Source organism: Rhineura floridana, chromosome 21 (assembly GCF_030035675.1).
Source record: "Rhineura floridana isolate rRhiFlo1 chromosome 21, rRhiFlo1.hap2, whole genome shotgun sequence".
Lineage (NCBI taxonomy): Eukaryota > Metazoa > Chordata > Lepidosauria > Squamata > Rhineuridae > Rhineura > Rhineura floridana.
The window spans coordinates 2,879,666-2,897,028 of NC_084500.1; the positions used below are offsets into that span (position 1 = coordinate 2,879,666).

At 49.6% G+C, this 17,363-nt stretch overlaps 2 protein-coding genes across 3 annotated transcripts in view; one reads left to right on the forward strand and one right to left on the reverse strand.

Annotated features, from left to right (window-relative positions):
• The first annotated feature begins 502 nt into the window (after positions 1-502).
• Positions 503-10,970, forward strand: RHBDD2 (rhomboid domain containing 2). 2 transcript variants are annotated; one of them, XM_061604856.1, is made up of 4 exons: positions 503-869; positions 5,686-6,087; positions 7,937-8,087; positions 10,061-10,970. In XM_061604856.1, exons 1-4 carry the CDS (start codon positions 542-544, stop codon positions 10,401-10,403), a joined length of 1,224 nt encoding a protein of 407 aa, XP_061460840.1. In that variant the 5' UTR covers positions 503-541; the 3' UTR covers positions 10,404-10,970. The 2 variants fall into 2 exon arrangements, with proteins under 2 accessions (XP_061460840.1, XP_061460841.1); XM_061604857.1 differs by having other exon boundaries at positions 5,839-6,087.
• Positions 10,971-13,089: 2,119 nt separating this feature from the next.
• LOC133374479 (uncharacterized) overlaps positions 13,090-17,363 on the reverse strand; it is a 37,124-nt gene continuing 32,850 nt past the window's right edge. The window contains exons 10-12 of the mRNA XM_061605503.1: positions 16,061-16,299; positions 14,178-14,287; positions 13,090-13,269 (exon numbers count right to left, since the gene is read on the reverse strand). Coding sequence (XP_061461487.1) covers positions 13,090-13,269; positions 14,178-14,287; positions 16,061-16,299 — 529 coding nt within the window. The remainder of the gene's footprint in view (positions 13,270-14,177; positions 14,288-16,060; positions 16,300-17,363) is intronic.

The following is a 17,363-nucleotide window of genomic DNA, read 5'->3' on the forward strand; positions in this document are numbered from 1 at the left end:
CATGGTTCTCCTCTCTCACCCAATTTTATCCTCACAACAACCCTGCGAGGCAGGTTAGGCTGAGAGACAGTGATTGGCCCAAGGTGAGCTTCATGGTTGAGTGGGGAGTTGAACCCTGGTCTCTCCCAGGTCCTAGTCTAACCACTAGACCACACTGCCTCTTAGTGACACTCCCTCCCCTTTAAGCCATATCCCTCAGCGACCCTTGCCTCATTTAGCCGCGCCCCCAGCATCCGCCTGTCTCCTTTAGCCACGCCCCTCAATGAACCCCATCTCTCTCTTTGCCACGCCCTCAACACTCCCCCGACTCGCACCGACCAACCTCCGCAGTCCGCGGCTCACAGGTTGGGACGGGGGTGGTTGGGTAGGAGAAATCCTGTCCAATCACATCCCGCACCGACCTGACGTAGCAATTGTGGGCGGGGCCACATCAGCCAATCGTATCGGAACGCGGTACTCCTCCTGCGCCCCGCCCTCTCCCCTCGCGACAAATGGAACCCAGGCTGGAGCTTGTGGGCGTGGCTATGTGCGCCCTGCTGCCATGGCGACGAGGGAGCGAGGCTGCCGTCGGCCCCGTACCCTTGGCGACTTTTTCCGCTCCTTACTACACAACCACCCGGAAGCAAAATCTGGTGAAGCCCGGAAGTGCTTCAGATCGTGGCAATTGGGTCCTGGGCGGCGACGAGGAAGAAAGATGCGGCTGAGGCTGAGGGTGGAGCGGCTCCCGGCGGCGACCTGCCTCACGGCGCTCCTCTCGCTCCTGGCCTCCGGGCCGGGCCTGCTGCCGTGGGGCGGCGCGGGAAGGGGCCTGCCCGGAGAGCCCCCCTCGGCCCTCTCGCTGCGCCCCGAGGCGGTGTGGGAGGGGCAGGGTGAGGCGTAGGGACCCCCCTCCCCATCCTTCTCCTTTCTTTCCCAAATCGTGGTGGAGGGTCAAAGGGGGGGGTGGTCTCTGAGTCAAGGGCGGTGGAGGTGGAGCCTCCTTGGGCAGGAGCAGTCTGCCTCTGGGTGCTGGGAGACAGATCCCCCTGCTGTGGCTGATCGCGGGCTTCCCCAGCCTGGCGCCCTCCAGAGGTGGTTGGACTGCCCTCCCCGTCAGCCTCAACCTTTCGTGGATGGACTGATTTGAGTTTGTTTATATGCCGCCTTTCCATAGAAACTGGCCCCCGAAGCGTCTTACAACCAACATCCGAAATACACAAAAGTTTTAGCATTGGGGGGGGGGAGAGAGAGAGTCTGGCTACAAAACAGAACAATGAGTTCAACAATTTAACAAGCATAATATAAATGCATTATGACAAAATAAATAATCTAGATTTAAATACGTAAGTACAAAGGGAGAAAAACAGTATGAAAGCAAGCTAGCAGAGAGTAGCGCTCAAAGTGCTTGTCTTGCTGAGTGTATGATGGAAGTTGTAGCCCGGGTACGCTGACCTGGAGCATCTCGTTGCCCCATATTGGAAAGTGGAAGGCTGGACTTCCACTCGGGATGTGAAGGTCCAGAGAAAAACAGGAACAGTGGGGGGGGATTCCCCCACATTTTTCCTTTCCCCCCAGGCCTTCAAATCTCTTAACTACAGTGAACCCTCTCTGGCTGGAGATCAGTGCGGCAGTGGTGGGGAACATGCATGGCCCTCCAGTTGTTGCGTCCAAGATCAGTCCCAGAACAGCATTTTGGTTCCTTGCTTGTTTACTTATTTCTGGTATTTATATACTGCCCAATATTCAGAATTTCTAAGCAGTGTACATAAAAAAAAATCTGGAGTGCAGCAGGTTCCCCACCTTTTCTCATTGTTAGGATTGGTAGCAAGACACTCAAGCTTTACCATGCAATACAATACATGTCTACTCAGGGGTAAGCTCTATTGGGTTTAGTGGGACTTACTTCTAAGTGTCTATTGGATTGCAGCCTTAGTTAGTAAACTTCCTAGTCTTCGTTGTTGATGATCCCACGGTGGGTTCCAAAATATAAAATAAATGATACAAACAGATTCATATAAACAAGAGGAATAAATGGAAAGAATACAATCAAGTAATAGTCTGCATAGCTTCTCAAGCCCTCTGTATTGTTTTTCCGGCGCTATTGATTTCCCCAAGCTTTCATGTGATATATTTTGATGGTACCGCCCACAGCATTTGTTGGTTTTAGTATGGCTTTTCCCAGTCTGATTACTGGAGGTTTTATCAGCTCTTTTAGTAGATCGTTGTAATGTTTATGGTATTTTCTGGTTTTAGATGTTTGTAGCCTGGCCTGCGATTGGCAACGATGAACAGTGGGATTTAAAAATTCAAATAAAAAGAAATCTTCGTACTACAGATGGCTTCATCCTTCAGCAATTAAGCTAACTTGTATTAACATCCCACAATAGCCTGAGCAAATAAGTACATTTTCAGGTTTATAATCTAAGACATGACACAGCAAGGAAAAAAAGGAGGAGGGGGGAAAAGCAAGCTCAGGTACCAGTTCTTGTATGAAGGCTATTCCCTCAGCATGGTCATTTGTAGCTTCCCTTTTTCCTCTTATTTTATTTTAAACGTTTATAACCTGCCCAATTTTCAAAAGAAACTCAAGGCAACTAAATCCAGATATCACAAGAATATTAAAATATATATTCTACTAAAAGAGCTGATAAAACCTCCAGTAATCAGACTGGGAAAAGCCATACTAAAACCAACAAATGCTGTGGGCGGTACCATCAAAATATATCACATGAAAGCAATAAGTATATAAGCTTAAATAAATAAAAATAAAATAAAAATATAGCGATCCCCATTCCAATCTGAATCATAAGATCAAAATGTTAACAAAAAAACAAAGCCATCTTTCCAGGCTCTTTCCCATGAATCCTTTTGTTGCAGAGTTCTGATAAGTGATGTCAGCTGATAATAATAATAATAATAATAATTTAATTTTTGTGTCGCCTATCTGGCCAAGGCCACTCTAGGCGACGTACACAATTAAATTCCAGTAAAATACAATTTAAAATACGATTTAAAATACATAGCAATACAATACAGTCGACAATAAAGGATTAAATTACAGCATAAAACAGTATGTAAACAACGGGCATTCAGTAATAGTGATAAAAGCTTAGCCCACCCCGGAGGTCCCGAAGGCCTGTCCAAAGAGCCAGGTTTTTAATGCTCGGCGGAATGCATCCAGGGAAGGGGCATGTCGAAGATCGAACGGGAGGGAGTTCCAGAGAGTGGGGGCCGCCACTGAAAATGCCCTCTCCCTAGTTCCCACCAACCTAGCTGTTTTCGTTGGTGGTACTGAGAGAAGGCCCTGCGTGGCTGATCGAGTCAGGCGGCTAAGTTGGTGGTACTGGAGGTGCTCCTTCAGGTAAACTGGGCCGAAACCGTATAGGGCTTTAAAGGTTAATACCAACACCTTGAATTGGGCCCGGAAAGCAACTGGAAGCCAGTGTAGATGAACTAACTGATGGCTTCTTTGGTCCCAACATGGGCCCTGGAGCAATCACAGCTCGGGTGAAGGGTCTGCTTTGCTTGTGGAAAGTTCCAGGTTCAGTCCTCAGCGTCTCCAGGCAGGATGGGGAGAGACCCCTGTTTGAAGCCCTGGAGAGCTGCTGCCAGTCAGGGTAGGCCCTGATGGTATGGCTTCGCAGGGCAAATTGGACCCCTGGTGGGGCAAAATTGGCCTGCAGGACAGGCTCTTCACCCCTGCCCTTGGACATCGCCATAAGTGTTTCTGGACCAGAATAGTCCCTGTGGCTAATTTTAGGGTGGTCTCATATTTATTTAAAATATTTATATCCCACCAATCCATTTCTTCCATTTCACGTTTGGAGTGTTCAAGGTGGCTTACTGGACTTAAAGAAAATAGAAAAAAAATCCATCAAATCACACAACAAAAATAAACACTGAAATAAAGAGAGAGGTGCAACAGAAACAAAATCAGAGGGGACAGCTGAAGTGGTTGAATCATAAGGCAGACAGCAGCAAAAGCAAGGATGGCGGATGTTCCACCAACTAGGCATGGCCATTGAGGAGTCTCTTGACTCCCGCCTTGCAATCAGTCATGCCTCGGCTACCATTGGGACATGAAAAAGAGCCTCCCCAGCAGATCTTGGGGAGCAGGGCAAGCTGGCATGAGGAGACAGTCCCTCAGGTCACTTGGGGTTTTAAATTATTTTGAATTGCGCCTGTAAACAAACGGGCAGCCCATCTAGTTGTCATAAATTCTGCTTGCGTGGCTGAGACCCTGGTAGCATCCTCACTGACGTTCCGTGAGACTCATCAAAGGTAGCCCCAGGTATAGACACGTTGCAGTCATCCAGGCTGGAAATAACTTGAGATGCGTCTCACAGTGTTGTTCACAGCTCAGTGGCAGAGCTCCCTAGCTCAGTCCCCAACGGCATCTCCAGGCGAGGCTGACAAGGTCACCTCTCCAAAACCTGAAGAGCCACTGCCAAGGCAGTGTAGACGAGACTGAACTAGATGGGCACAATGGTCTGCCTTGGTATAAGGCAGCTTCCATGGTTCCTATTTAAATCAGCCCTTGGTTTGGAACCATGAGGACTGGAAACTTAGCTCGGTGGTAGAGCAGCTGCTTTGCCTGCAAAGGGTCCCAGGTTCAATCTGAGCTGGGGGAGCCAGTGGTCCGATCCTGCACAAGGCAGCTTCTTTGGTCCCAACATGGGCCCTGGAGCAAGCACAGCTCGAGCGAAGGGTCTGCTTTGCTTGTGGAAAGTTCCAAGTTCAGTCCTCAGCGTCTCCAGGCAGGATGGGGAGAGACACCTGTCTGAAGCCCTGGAGAGCTGCTGCCAGTCAGGGTAGGCCCTACTGAGCTGGTTTTTGTAGTGGTCTGACTATAAGGCACCTTCCAGGTGCAGATGGCTGGATCACAAGGCTGTCCTCATCCGCTGTAGGATATTCCAGAGCAGTCCTCTCAAAAAGGATATTATAGAGTTGGAAAAGATTCAGAAGAGGGCAACCAGTGATCAAGGGGATGGAGCGACTCCCTTACGAGGAAAGGTTGCAGCATTTGGGGCTTTTTAGTTTAGAGAAAAGGCGGGTCAGAGGAGACATGATAGAAGTGTATAAAATTATGCATGGCATGGAGAAAGTGGATAGAGAAAAGTTCTTCTCCCTCATAATACTAGAACTCGTAGACATTCAAAGAAGCAGAATGTTGGAAGATTCAGGACAGACAAAAGGAAGTACTTCTTTACTCAGCGCATAGTTAAACTATGGAATTTTCTCCCACAAGATGCAGTAATGGCCACCAGCTTGGATGGCTTTAAAAGAAGATTAGACAAATTCATGGAGGACAGGGCTATCAATGGCTATTAACCGTGATGGCTGTGCTGTGCCACCCTAGTCAGAGGCAGCATGCTTCTGAAAACCAGTTGCCGGAAGCCTCAGGAGGGGAGAGTATTCTTGCACTCGGGTCCTGCTTGCGGGCTTCCCCCAGGCACCTGGTTGGCCACTTTGAGAACAGGATGCTGGACTAGATGGGCCACTGGCCTGATCCAGCAGGCTCTTCTTATGTTCTTATGTTCTTACTCCTTGTTTTTCCGTAATCTGGAGCCCATCCCAGCCTCCAGGTTATCTCGGGGGTTAATAGCATCCTCTCTAAATAATGCAAGCTTCTGGACTGGCTCCAGGGGCCAGGCCTTTCCTGTTGGCAGCTTTTACCAAAATGGCTTCCCCTCTCCTTTGACTCAGTTTATCGGCTGGTGACCTACATCTTTGTGTACGAGAATGTGATCTCCTTGGCCTGCGGCGCTGTCGTCATTTGGTACTTTGCCAGCAGCTTTGAGAAGACCATGGGCACCGCGAGGCACTGTTTCTTCACCGTGGCCTTTGCTGTTTCCTTAGCTTTGCTCTACCTGATGCTCAGGACTGCCCTTTCCAGGCTGTGGGAGGTGCCGGACGCCAAAGGCTTCATGCCGGTGGCTTTTGCCATGCTGGGGGCATCCATCGCCCGCTCCCGGATGAGGAGGACACTGCTCTTTGGGGTCAACCTCCGCGTGGCACTGGTGCCCTGGGTCCTGCTCGGTGTGGCCTGGTTTATCCCAAGCTCCTGCCTCCTGGGGAACTTCTGCGGCCTCTTAATTGGAGACATTTGTATCCTTTTGAATAGAATCTTGTAAACTAGCCATGAAACTGAGGTTATCCTACTTGGGACACATCATGAGAAGACAGGATTCACTAGAAAAGACAATACTGCTGGGAAAAGCAGAAGGGGGTAGAAAAAGAGGAAGGCCAAACGAGATGGATTGATTCCATGAAGCAGCCTTTCCCAACCAGTGTGCCTCCAGATGTTGTTGGACCACAACTCCCATCAGCCTCAGCCAGCATTGCCAATGGCTGAGGCTGATAGGAGTTGTAGTCCAACAACATCTGGAGGCACACTGGTTGGGAAAGGCTGCCATAAAGGAAGCCACAGACCTGAACTTACAAGATCTGAACAGGGTGGTTCATGACAGATGCTCTTGGAGGTCACTGATTCAGAGGGTCGAAATAAGTCATAGTCGACTTGAAGGCACATAACAACAAGCCATATAAACCTGGGGGAACTGCAGGCCTGAGGGCAGCCCTCCAGGTCTTCCCTTCTGGCCCTTGGACCCCCCCAAGCCACCCCTTCTTCGCCCCTGCTTTGCAACTTCCTTGAGTGCTTTGGCCTGGTTGGAACGTGTCCTTGAACTTCGATCACTCCTCTTGCTTGGATGGATGGATGGAGGATAGAGAGGGGTTTGTGGCTGGGGGTAGAAACTAGCCAACTGCACAAAGGTAATATTTACATGTGTTGCTCTTCCCACTTTTGCCTCTGGCCCTGCCGACCACTAGCCTGCGCCCCGAAGATTGCTGAGCAGAGAATGTGGGCCCCAGACGTAAAATAGATCCCCACCCCTGTTGTTAAGTATCAAAAACCCTAACCCCGTTTCTCTGAATAATCCTTGCAACAGCCTTCAGTTGTGACATATTTCAGAGCAGGCATGGGGAACCTTTGGTCCTGCAGATGAGCCTGAACTTCAACTCCCATCAGCCCCAGCAAGCCTGGCCAATGGCGCGGTCGATGGGAGTCGTCGTTCAGCCGCATCTGGAGGGCCAAATGTCCCCCACGCCTATTTTAAGTCTTTTCGTCCCTGGAGATTGACGACATGGTCCGGAGTCCCTTGCTGTTCCTTCCAGAGGGAGGGAGCAGAAGGAGGCACCCATGAACTTGGAGGACGGAGGAAGAAGAGAGGCTGGCATCCATTCTTTGGAGCTGCAGTGCTGTGTGTTCCAGTTATTTATACATTGCTCTTCAGGGCCAAGCCCCTTCAGAGTAATGTATACAGGAAAAAATAAAAACAGAACCACAGGGAGAACTTTTGAAGAATGAAATAGATGCACGGGCGAATTAAAACACATAAAATACGTACATTTCAAGCTTATGTCAGGGTACATTTTAGACTCTCGCGCGTTTGAATTTCCATGTCAATTTACAGCAAGAGAGTCCAGGACCGTTTCCTGGCGTCTAGCAGCATTTACTGCAAACCTTGACATCAGACAGATAATCAGACAAAGTGAAATGGCGTGGGGTGAACTAGGACCCAAGAGACACCAGGGTTCAAATCCCCACTTGAACCTCATTGGGTGACCTTGGACCAGTCACTGCTTCTCAGACTCGCCTACCTCCCAGGGTTGTTGTGAGGATAAAATGGAGAGTGGGAAAAACCATGTATGACACAGATGCTCGGAGGAAAGGTGGGATAGAAATGTAAGAAATAGATCAAAGGGGAAGGAAAATAATTAGGGGGTTGAAGCGCTCTCCCTGTAGGAAAAGGCTACAATGGTGGCTTTTACTTCAGAAGAGAAAAGAGGATACGATACTGCCACTTTATATTTTATAGAGGCGTGTTAAACAATGCAACGGGCAGAGAGAACCAGGCCCTTTTTGCAGCTGTTCTTAGCCTCTTGCCAAACTCAGATGGTTACGGCTACTGCTTCGGCGCAGAGCTCCCTGACTCGACCGTCTCTCGCCTGGACCAAACGTTCCCTTTCCGACTGCTGAAGAGAATCCCGGGGGTGAAGTACATTCCGGGGTCCATCGCGGAAAGAAGGGCTTCTCAGAGCAGGAAGTAAGTGCGCAAATCCCGGCCAGCGAGCCGTACGGTTGACTCACCGCAGATACTTCCCAAACTTTTTGAAGCCTGCCGCAGAGTTTTTAGTCTGGCGTGAGGCAGCATCTGTGGGTGTATTTCTCAGCTTGCTTCCAGAAGAGCGACCAGTCGCCCTTGTAATGGCAGGATAGTCAAGTTGATCCTTCCTCTCGCTTGCCCAGTCTGTCAGGACTGAGAGGTGGAACTGTGCTTCCCAGATGCCCCACATCTAAAGAGTTCTGTCATGTTCCTGCCCATAACTTAGTGCAGTCCTTGCCCACCTGGTGCCCTCTAGATGTTTTAGGCTGCAATACCCATCAGCCAACACATCTGGAGGGCACCAAGTTGGCGAAGGCTACCTTAGTGGCAGAGCACTTGCTTTGCATGCAGAAGGTCCCAGGATCAATCTATGGCACCTCCAGAAAGACTCCAGCCTGAAATCCTGGAGAGCCACTGCCAGACAGTGGAGGCAGCCGTGAACTACATGGATCAACGGTCTAACTCAGTGTAACACACCTACCTTATTTTCCTATATATTGACCGGAAGTGGGTCAGTGCTGTCTAGCACCTCCCAGGAGCATGGGGTAGTGAAGGAATCCCAAATGGAGGCTCAGTTTTAAAAGGAACACTTCAGCCCCGTTTGTGCCAATTTAGAGAGCTCGCTGTGTCCTAGAGCTGAGCCCAGGCGGTAGCAGTTCGCCATAGGCAATCCTGCAAAGCTCTGAGGCTTAAATCGGAAGTGTGTCCTGAAGCAGTTCTGTTGAAATCAGAGAGACAGGCCCAGTCCACACGTGGTATGTTTCTGTCCTGTTGACTGCCACACCAAAGAGTGATTTGCATGTGGGGCAGGGATGAGCCATGAGAGCTGCAGCACCCCAGGAGTGAGTGCACCTTGCCAAGCCATTCTATAGATTAGGTTCAGCTGCCAGTCTCAAGAACTCGAGCGACGTGCCTGGGCACGCAGCAGCCTAGATGCACAGAAGGGGCCGGTTTTGAGTAAGCAGAACAGGCCAACTGTTGGCTTTGATGCTGTCAGACAGGTGGGGAACCTTTCTCAGCCTGGGGGCCAGAATCCCTCATGGGCACCCTCCTGGGAGCCGCATGCCAGCGGCGGGCAGAGCCATAAGCCAAAGCTGGCAGAACAAGATGCGACTCTTACCTTTCTGCAGTAAGCCATGCGAAAGCCTGAGGTCTCCCCACATGCACGTACATACACACACACTCGCTATCCTTCCTTCACCCAGGCCAGCAAATAGGTGTCATTGCAGTTCGAGGACACGTTCTAGCAGTCCCGAGAGCAGTCCAAGGAGGTCTGGCTTGGGGAGAGTCCAAAATAGAGAGGCCTGGAGGGTGTGGTGTTTGAGGAGAGCCTAGCAGATACGATGGACTGCGAAAAAGACAAATTGGGTGTCAGAAAAAATTAAACCAGAACTGTTACTAGAAGCTAAAATGATGAAACTGAGGTTATCATTCTTTGGACACATAATGAGAAGACATGACTCACTAGAAAAGACAATAATGCTGGGAAAAACAGAAGGGAGTAGAAAAAGAGGAAGGCCAAACAAGCGATGGATCGATTCCATAAAGGAAGCAGCAGGTCTGAACTTACAAGATCTGAACAGGGTGGTTTATAACAGATGCTATTGGAGGTTGCTGATTCATAGGGTCGCCATAAGTTGTAGTCGACTTGACAACAGTAATGGAGGGCCACATGTGGCCCCCGGCCTTGAGGTTCCCCACCTCTGCTGTAAGCAGCACAGAACAAGGGAAGGCCTCCCACCCACCACCGCTCTTACTCTTGTGGCGCTGGCCAAGTGTTGCGTGCAGAAGGGTGCCTAGCCTGTGGGTACATGTTGCATTGTCGAGCGCATGTCAACTAGCCCTAGGAAGCTGAGTGTGTTGGCAATCATTTGCGTGCCTCTGAACTAATGCCTGCCCTCTTTTCCCTTCAGGCTAAACCTGGTGCCCGGTTCTTATCCCACTCAGAGCTATCCCAGCTCTCCTTCTCCTACCGTGCTTCCTGTTCACATGCAGCATCCTGGCGCACGGCCTCCTGGATCTCCGCCACAGCACCCCTCCACTCCTGGACTGAACCAAAGCCCAGGTGCCCTTGGAGAGTCCTGCCTCCAGCCCCATTTCCACTCTCCGCCAGGATCCGCCTCGCAGCACCTCGGCGGGTCTGAGTCACGGGTGCCCCAGAGGACGGACTGCGCCGGCGTCCCTCAAGCACCTGGATTTCTAGCTGCAGGGCCAGCTTCAGAATCAGCAGAGGTTTGCCGAGTTCACGTAGGCTGAAACTCCTGGACTGGACTGCCCTTCAGGTCATGCGAGGGTCGGCTGTCCCTCCAAGACGGGAGTCTCTCCCACGGGGATGAAGGTTATTGAGGTCCTAAACTGCCTGCACCCAGCGTGTCTTGTGCCGTCTCCTGAGGCTCAAGTGATGATCTTCTCTTCACTTGTTCATCGATGTCACACGGGGCTTCACAAGTTCAGGGGCTCAAGGCCACGTCTGAGCAATCTTGGAAAATGATTTCACGTGATTTGTCTTTGGGAGACTGTGGCTGGCTGGGCTGGGCTTGTTAAATATCTACTGTGCCTTTTTTATATATATATGTACACCTATTTGTCTTGAATTGTTACCAGCCCTGAATTTTTGGAACGGGGCATCCCAACTGAGCATGTGACTTCATTATGGCCCGGAAAAATGTCAGCTAGAGCCTGGTTGAACTGCTTGGTACTGTGGTCTCTGAGATTACCATCCTACAGAGAGGTGTTGTGCCGGCATCCCCCCACATCAGGGACTGTGGCCTAAAGCTCTGGTGTGTTCTTCCTTCTTTGCTCCTAATAAAAATTCTCATCTCAGATCGGTACACTTTGTGTAAAAGAATGAGGTCTGCTGGATAGATTACGTTTCTGGGAAGGGGCTGTACGCCTGCTGTGTCTGGGAAAGGTCCCAAATCCAATCCCTGGTATCTCCAGGAAAAACAAAAAAAGTTGGTACCAGGTGACAGGTCTTTGCTTACCTTCATGCCCCTTTTTTGCAAATGCAACATTTTATTTTGACTCTCTTCCCCACCCTTTGCAAGTGTGCTAGAGCTGGGTTTAGATTGTCTGCCACACAGACGTTTGACGGAGGCCACGTGCTACTGTTTGCCACATTTTGCAAAACCAACTGAGTCGTCCTTCCCCTCCAACGCTGCGTAATACCACGGGCCAGTGAAGACATTACCCAGGAGGCCAGCAGGTAGCAGGACATCCAGCCCTGAACACCCACTCGAGAGCTACTCCTGCGACCCCTTCAAAGACCAAAATCCTTGCGGGAGACGCTTTCGTCGACTAGAGTCCGCCGCATCGGAGGCGTGATGGATGTAGCTCAGGGGCAGAGCGTCTGCCCTGCATGTAGAAGGTCCCAGGTTCAATCCCTGACATCTCCAGGTAGAGCCAGGAGAGAATCCTGTTTGAAATCCTGGAAAGCCGCTGCCTGTCAGTGTAGAGACAATACTGAGCTAGATAGGCCAGTGGCCTGTAAGACAGCTGTCTCCCTAGAAATGTCAGCTGGGTGTCTGACTTCGCTGTTTGCAACTTTTTCTCCTCTTTAAAGTAGAGGAGAGCCTGTGGCCCTGAAGATGTTGTTGGACTCCCAACTCCTATCATCCCTGGCGATTGGCTATGCTGGCTGGCTGATGGGAGCTGGAGTCCAGCAGCATCTGGACGGCTATAGGCTCTCCATCTCTGATGTAAAGATCCCCCACTTGCTGAATTCTGTCTTTGTGTGCTGGGAAGTAAACATGTAGTCGCAGACGGGACCTCAAACACAAGGAGGCCTGTCACAGGCAGGGCTGGGGCGGTGGTCACGTCTCATCTGTCTATGGCTTATTTTGAGTCTCATCCTGCCATGTTCTCAGCTCTCTGTCCTCACAATTTCCAGGAGTCCATCATCCAGCTGGGTCTCAACTCTGTACAAGCGTGCATGGAAATGCTCTGGTTGCAATGTTGGGATCAAGGCACATCCGTTAATACCTGCCTATGCCATTTGTTCGTTTGTTCAATCTTTCTGCACTGCTAGTAAGCTGGGCCCATAACTTGTGTGTGTATGGAGTGCAAAAATAACGGGTCTGTTAAGACTGGTAGCTGAAAGATTAGAGACACGAAAGGTTTATTACTCCAAAGCGGTAAAGTCATACATGCTGAAGCAGCTGTGTGGCTTCCACTCAGGGAGCCATGACTAACTAGCTGAGAACAAAGACAGGAAGGGGAGGAGCAAAGCCTGCAAAAACAACAAACCCATTAGAGGAGGAATCAGCAGAGGGGAAAAATAGATCGACTTTGTCTGTTCCTCCCTCCCCTGCACTGGTTCAGGTCACTTGTAACATGCATTGGTACTTTGCTCCCAACACTTAAGAGCCCTGCTGGACCAGACTAAAGGTCCCTCACGTCCAGCATCCTGCAGCTTAATATTGGCCAACCAGATGCCTCTGGGAAGCCCACAAACAGTACCTGAGTGCAGTAGCCCTCTCCCCTCTCGGGTTCTCCAGCAGCTTAGCCTTTGCGCGGACGCTGTCTCTGTACCACAGGGAAGTGGAACATCTCTGGCCCTCCAGCTGATGTTCCTTCAACCCCAGTTGACAACGGCCACCAGTTCCCCCATCAGTGCTGTGCATGGAGATTACAGACAGCCAAGTCATCAGGGGCAATGGCCTTCCCCAACCTGGTACTCCCTGGCTGTTTTGGACTACAACACCCATCATGCCTGGGGCTGATAGCAACTGTAGTCCTAAACAACCAGAGGGCACCAGGTTGGGGAAGGCTGGCCTAAAAGAACAGGAAGTCCCTGCAGTCAGATTTCCCCCTTTTAACAAACACTTTCCTTGCTGGTTGTCTGGAGCAAGCCTGGAGGGCGCATGCAGCCCTCGACCAATCCCAATCACGAGGAGTCCAGTGTTTCTCCCCCAGCTGGCACCCGGACTCCCACGCTTCTTTTTCAGGGGAGAAGTTGGGAGGTGATCCATGGAACCAACGGTGCAATGCGCACGAAGGTGGCCGATTGCTGCTTGCTTTCCCCCTCTGGTTTGCTGTGGCTTCCTGCAGAGGACGGAACAATTCCCTCCAGGTAAAGGTGCCCCTTCTCTCCTGGGCAAACCAAGGGCCCTCCGGTAGTCAACTATCAAGAGAGAGAAAGGAAAAACCTAACAGTGAAGATAAAGTGCCAGTGGCTTGCAGCTGGACTGTTATTTATTACATCGATATCTCGCCCTTCCAAAGGAGGCCAGGACGGCAAACAAAACAATTTGACAGCAACAAAAAGCATCCTAAAAACATTCCAAAACCCAGTTAAGAGTTTAAAAACATTCTTCCATTCACGAATCTCCAGCTTGCCAGGAACTGTCCCCTCAGTCATCAAATGCCTGGGTAAACAGGAATGTTTTCAGCTTCCTCCTGAATGTCAATAGCGATCCAGACAACCTCAGTGGGGAGGGCGTTCCACAAACAGAGCCACCACTGAAAAGGCACTGTCACGGACACCCAAACCATGCCCACCTTCTTTCCATCAGGTGTGGGGCAAAGACACAGCTGCCAATGCGCAACCTGGTGCGTCCTCAATACTGCATTGGGAAGGAAAACAGGCTTTGGCTCTTCCACCCATCACGGTAGAGGAGAAGCTTGGGAACTCCCTCCCTCGCGCAACCGACGTCCACAGAAAGAGGCTGGGCTCCGCCACTGAAGCCTCAGGCTCTATAAAGCGCCACGCAGGGCTCTCCGCAAGCTTGAGCCGTAAAACCTCTGTGCGGGAGGTGTCCTCACCTTGTCTCTAGGGCTCATGCAAGCATGCGCACGAACACTGAGGCGGCCCAGGGACGCAAAGGCCCACAACTTGCCCCATCACACACTTGCGGCTGCAGAGGTCTGTTGGCTGAAGTGCTTGTGTTCCTGTATCTAAGCTATTCTGATGTTTCATTGGCTATTTTATTTGAATGGGTCTGTGACCGTATATTAACAACAAGTGCTTGTAACAGATTGTAGGGCAAGGTTGGGAGGAGCATGCTGGACAAAAGGCAGCCGGGTCATTACCTGAGGTTTCTTTTTGAGGTCGGAGGCTTGCGCGCAGGTGGAGGTAGAGGAAGAGAAGGGGAAGCAGCTGGCCTGCGAAGTCACTGTCCACTGACGGACGTCAAGGGGAGCTGCGGGAAAGGAACGCCACACATCACTAAGTATCAGCCTGCCCTTTTGCATCATCCTTAGTTTTATTTATTTATTCTCATTATTTTACCCCGCCCTTTTTCCAAAACTGGAACTCACGGCGGCTTCCAGATAAAAGCACACATATAATTAAAAACATACAAAAGTCTAGATTAAAACAGAATTAAACTATTTACAGTATTAAAACCATTCATACATACAGTTACAATAATTCAAACTCAGTTTAAAATAATACAATTAGACAATAGCAATGCAGCACCCTTCAAGCCCTGTCCTTAACAGCCTTCAGTTCCAAAAGCTTATTGGAATAAAAAAGTCTTCGCTTGCCGACGGAAGGACTGCACGGAGGGGGCCATTCTTGCCTCCCTAGGAAGCGAGTTCCAAAGCCTCGGGGAAGCCGCTGAAAAGGCCCTATCTCGCTTCCCCACTAGTCGTGCTTCTGAGGACATAGGTATTGAGAGAAGGGCCTTTCCTGAGGATCTCAGGGCCCGGGCAGGCTCATATAGGGAGATACGGTCTGACAGATAGCCTGGACCTAAGCCATATGCTCTTAGGTTTCCCTCCAATTGTTTTCTACGCTGTTGGTGGTAATAACATATATGTATGTACTGCCTTCAAGTCGATTCTGACTTACGGCGACCCTAGGAACAGGGTTTTCATGGTAAGCCGTATTCAGAGGGGGTTTATCATTGCCTCCCTCTGAGGCTGAGAGGCAGTGACTGGCCCAAGGTCACCCAGTGAGCTGCATGGCTGCATGGGGATTCAAACCCTGGTCTCCCAGGTCATAGTCCAACACTCTAACCACTACACCACACTGGCTGTCGGTAATAACAAGAAGTATCCAAAGATACACAAGTTAAAACACCCACGGCATATAAAAGCCACCTTTCTGTAAGACAAAATACATTTGGAACAGGCTTGGCGTTACCCTCAATCCGGGGTGGGTTTAGCCCAAAAATGGGGGATCGGTGGCCCTCCAAGTGTTATCGGACCCTAACTCCCATCAGCCTCTCCCAGCAGGGCCATTGGTCAGGGCTGATGGGGAGTCCAGCAACATCTGGAAGGCCACAGATTCCCCATCCCCTAGATTAACCCTTGGAATCGGTCCCAACCCAGTTGTGACAATGACTGTATTTCATCGCCCCATTTCCCTTGGATATAGTTAGGAGAAAATCGGGGAGGGCAGCAGTTGGCAGGGGACGTCATATGGATGAGGGTGAATCAACGGAGATACAGGGGGCTTCCGTTACATATTAAACAGAAGTATGAATGAGCTCCTGTTCTCTGGAGACTCTCCCCGTGTCCAGAGGCAGAAGCATCTATGCTTACCACTAGGGACAGAATGATCTGTCAATTTCAGTTCTTTTCTCATTTTTCCAATACCCAATTCAGTTCTCTGCATTCCTGCAGCAATTTGCTATTTAAAAAAAAGAAAAAGAATTCTGAAAATTCTTCAGTGTTTTCGTGCAAGTTTCCCCTAACATGCACATTTTTTGTAGGACATTTTGCAAGCATTTTCTCCTGGTATAACACATATCTCTTTCACAAATATATTCATTTTTATGCACACTTTCCCCTAATCTGTGCATATTGGTAGACGCTATTTGGTTAGAGAACTGCATTGCAAAATTTGGATAAATGCGGATTTCAAAGGATACCTGTGTTTCAGTTTTTTTATTGTTTCAGAAAGTGCGAATGTGAGAGACTTGGCTTTAAATGTGAACTTAATCAAATGTCTTCCCCTCCCTACTTACCAACATTTTCCATTGATGCTAGTGCCCAGCACCCGGTCCCAGAAGGTGCGACGTGGGACGCATCATGAAGGCAAATGGGATGGACAGAAGAGGTAATTGGTGTGGATTTTGCCAGCTGGATTAATGCGACGTCCTCTTGGGCACTTGATGGGAGGGGGACAATCTCTGCAACGGGATACAGCTCATCTGAAGATGCATGCTTGGATGAGCCAAGCTTTACAGAATATAAGGAGAAGTCTCTACAAAAGCAAGAGACAGGGTGGAAGTTACATTGGAGGGGGTGGGACAGGACAGGACAACACCGCAGATTCATCATGCTTGTTAAAAGAGGGGGAGTTCTATGATTTGGGTGCCCAGGAGCCAAAAGGTCACACCTTTAGCCAGTTGATAGATCAGACAAAAACAACTTAGATCAGTGGTTCCCAAACTCCCTTCCCCCCCCCCATGGTAGGGATGGAAAAGTGTGGCCCTCTAGTGGTCATTAACAGTCAGGCTCCTTTTTTCCTCCAATATCTTTTCATTTTTCCAATCTCCTACAATATATATGCTTTGCAACTCTGCAATTATTGCCTGTTTACATTTCTTTTCAAGTGCACTGCAGAGCAGATTAAGGGAAATAATCAAGTCAGGGTCTCCCCCGCTGCTGCTTACAATCAACATCTCATTCCCCCCCTGCTGCTTTCTGTCTGTCAGTTACAATCAACACTTCATTAACATCAGTGAAAGGAAATACACACGTGAAGAGCTCACATAGAAAGAAAACCTGTACCCTGAGCTTGGCCGGGTAGCTAATGGGCAGCCAATGCAATTCTGTCAGCAGAGGGGTGACATGTTGGCAATACCCTGCCCCAGTGAGCAGTTGCGCCACCGCATTTTGCAGCTTCCGGACCAACCTCAAGGGCACCTATGGAATGCCATTCCCTTTGCCATATGTAAAGCAACAGTCATCAGTTGCTTCAGATGTCTCGCAAAGGTGTATCATTTTGGCCAGGCTTTTCCTGACCCATAAGACTGGACAATGATTTACATGCTTGAATCTCCTGAATATCTGGTTTACTTGCTTTCATAATCTTTTATATTGGATGTTTTCAATGCTTATCCTACTCAGAGGAGACCCACTGAAGTTAATAGACATGACTAATTTAGGTTCATTAATTTCAATGGGTCCCCTCTGAGTAGGACTTAGCTGATTAAAACCCATTTTTTAATTGATGCTAGGCTGTATTTTTGTATGGTGACGACGACAACGATTTATTGATTGAATTTATATCCTGCCCTTCCTCCCAAAAGGAGCACTGGGCAA

Bases quoted from the DNA above. Each gene is read 5' to 3' on its own strand.
- RHBDD2 (XM_061604856.1), top strand. From the start codon at position 542: ATGGCGACGAGGGAGCGAGGCTGCCGTCGGCCCCGTACCCTTGGCGAC. The intron at 870-5,685 runs GTGAGGCGTAGG...CCTTTGACTCAG, and splicing joins GGCGGTGTGGGAGGGGCAGG to TTTATCGGCTGGTGACCTAC. The intron at 8,088-10,060 runs GTAAGTGCGCAA...TTTTCCCTTCAG, and splicing joins AGGGCTTCTCAGAGCAGGAA to GCTAAACCTGGTGCCCGGTT.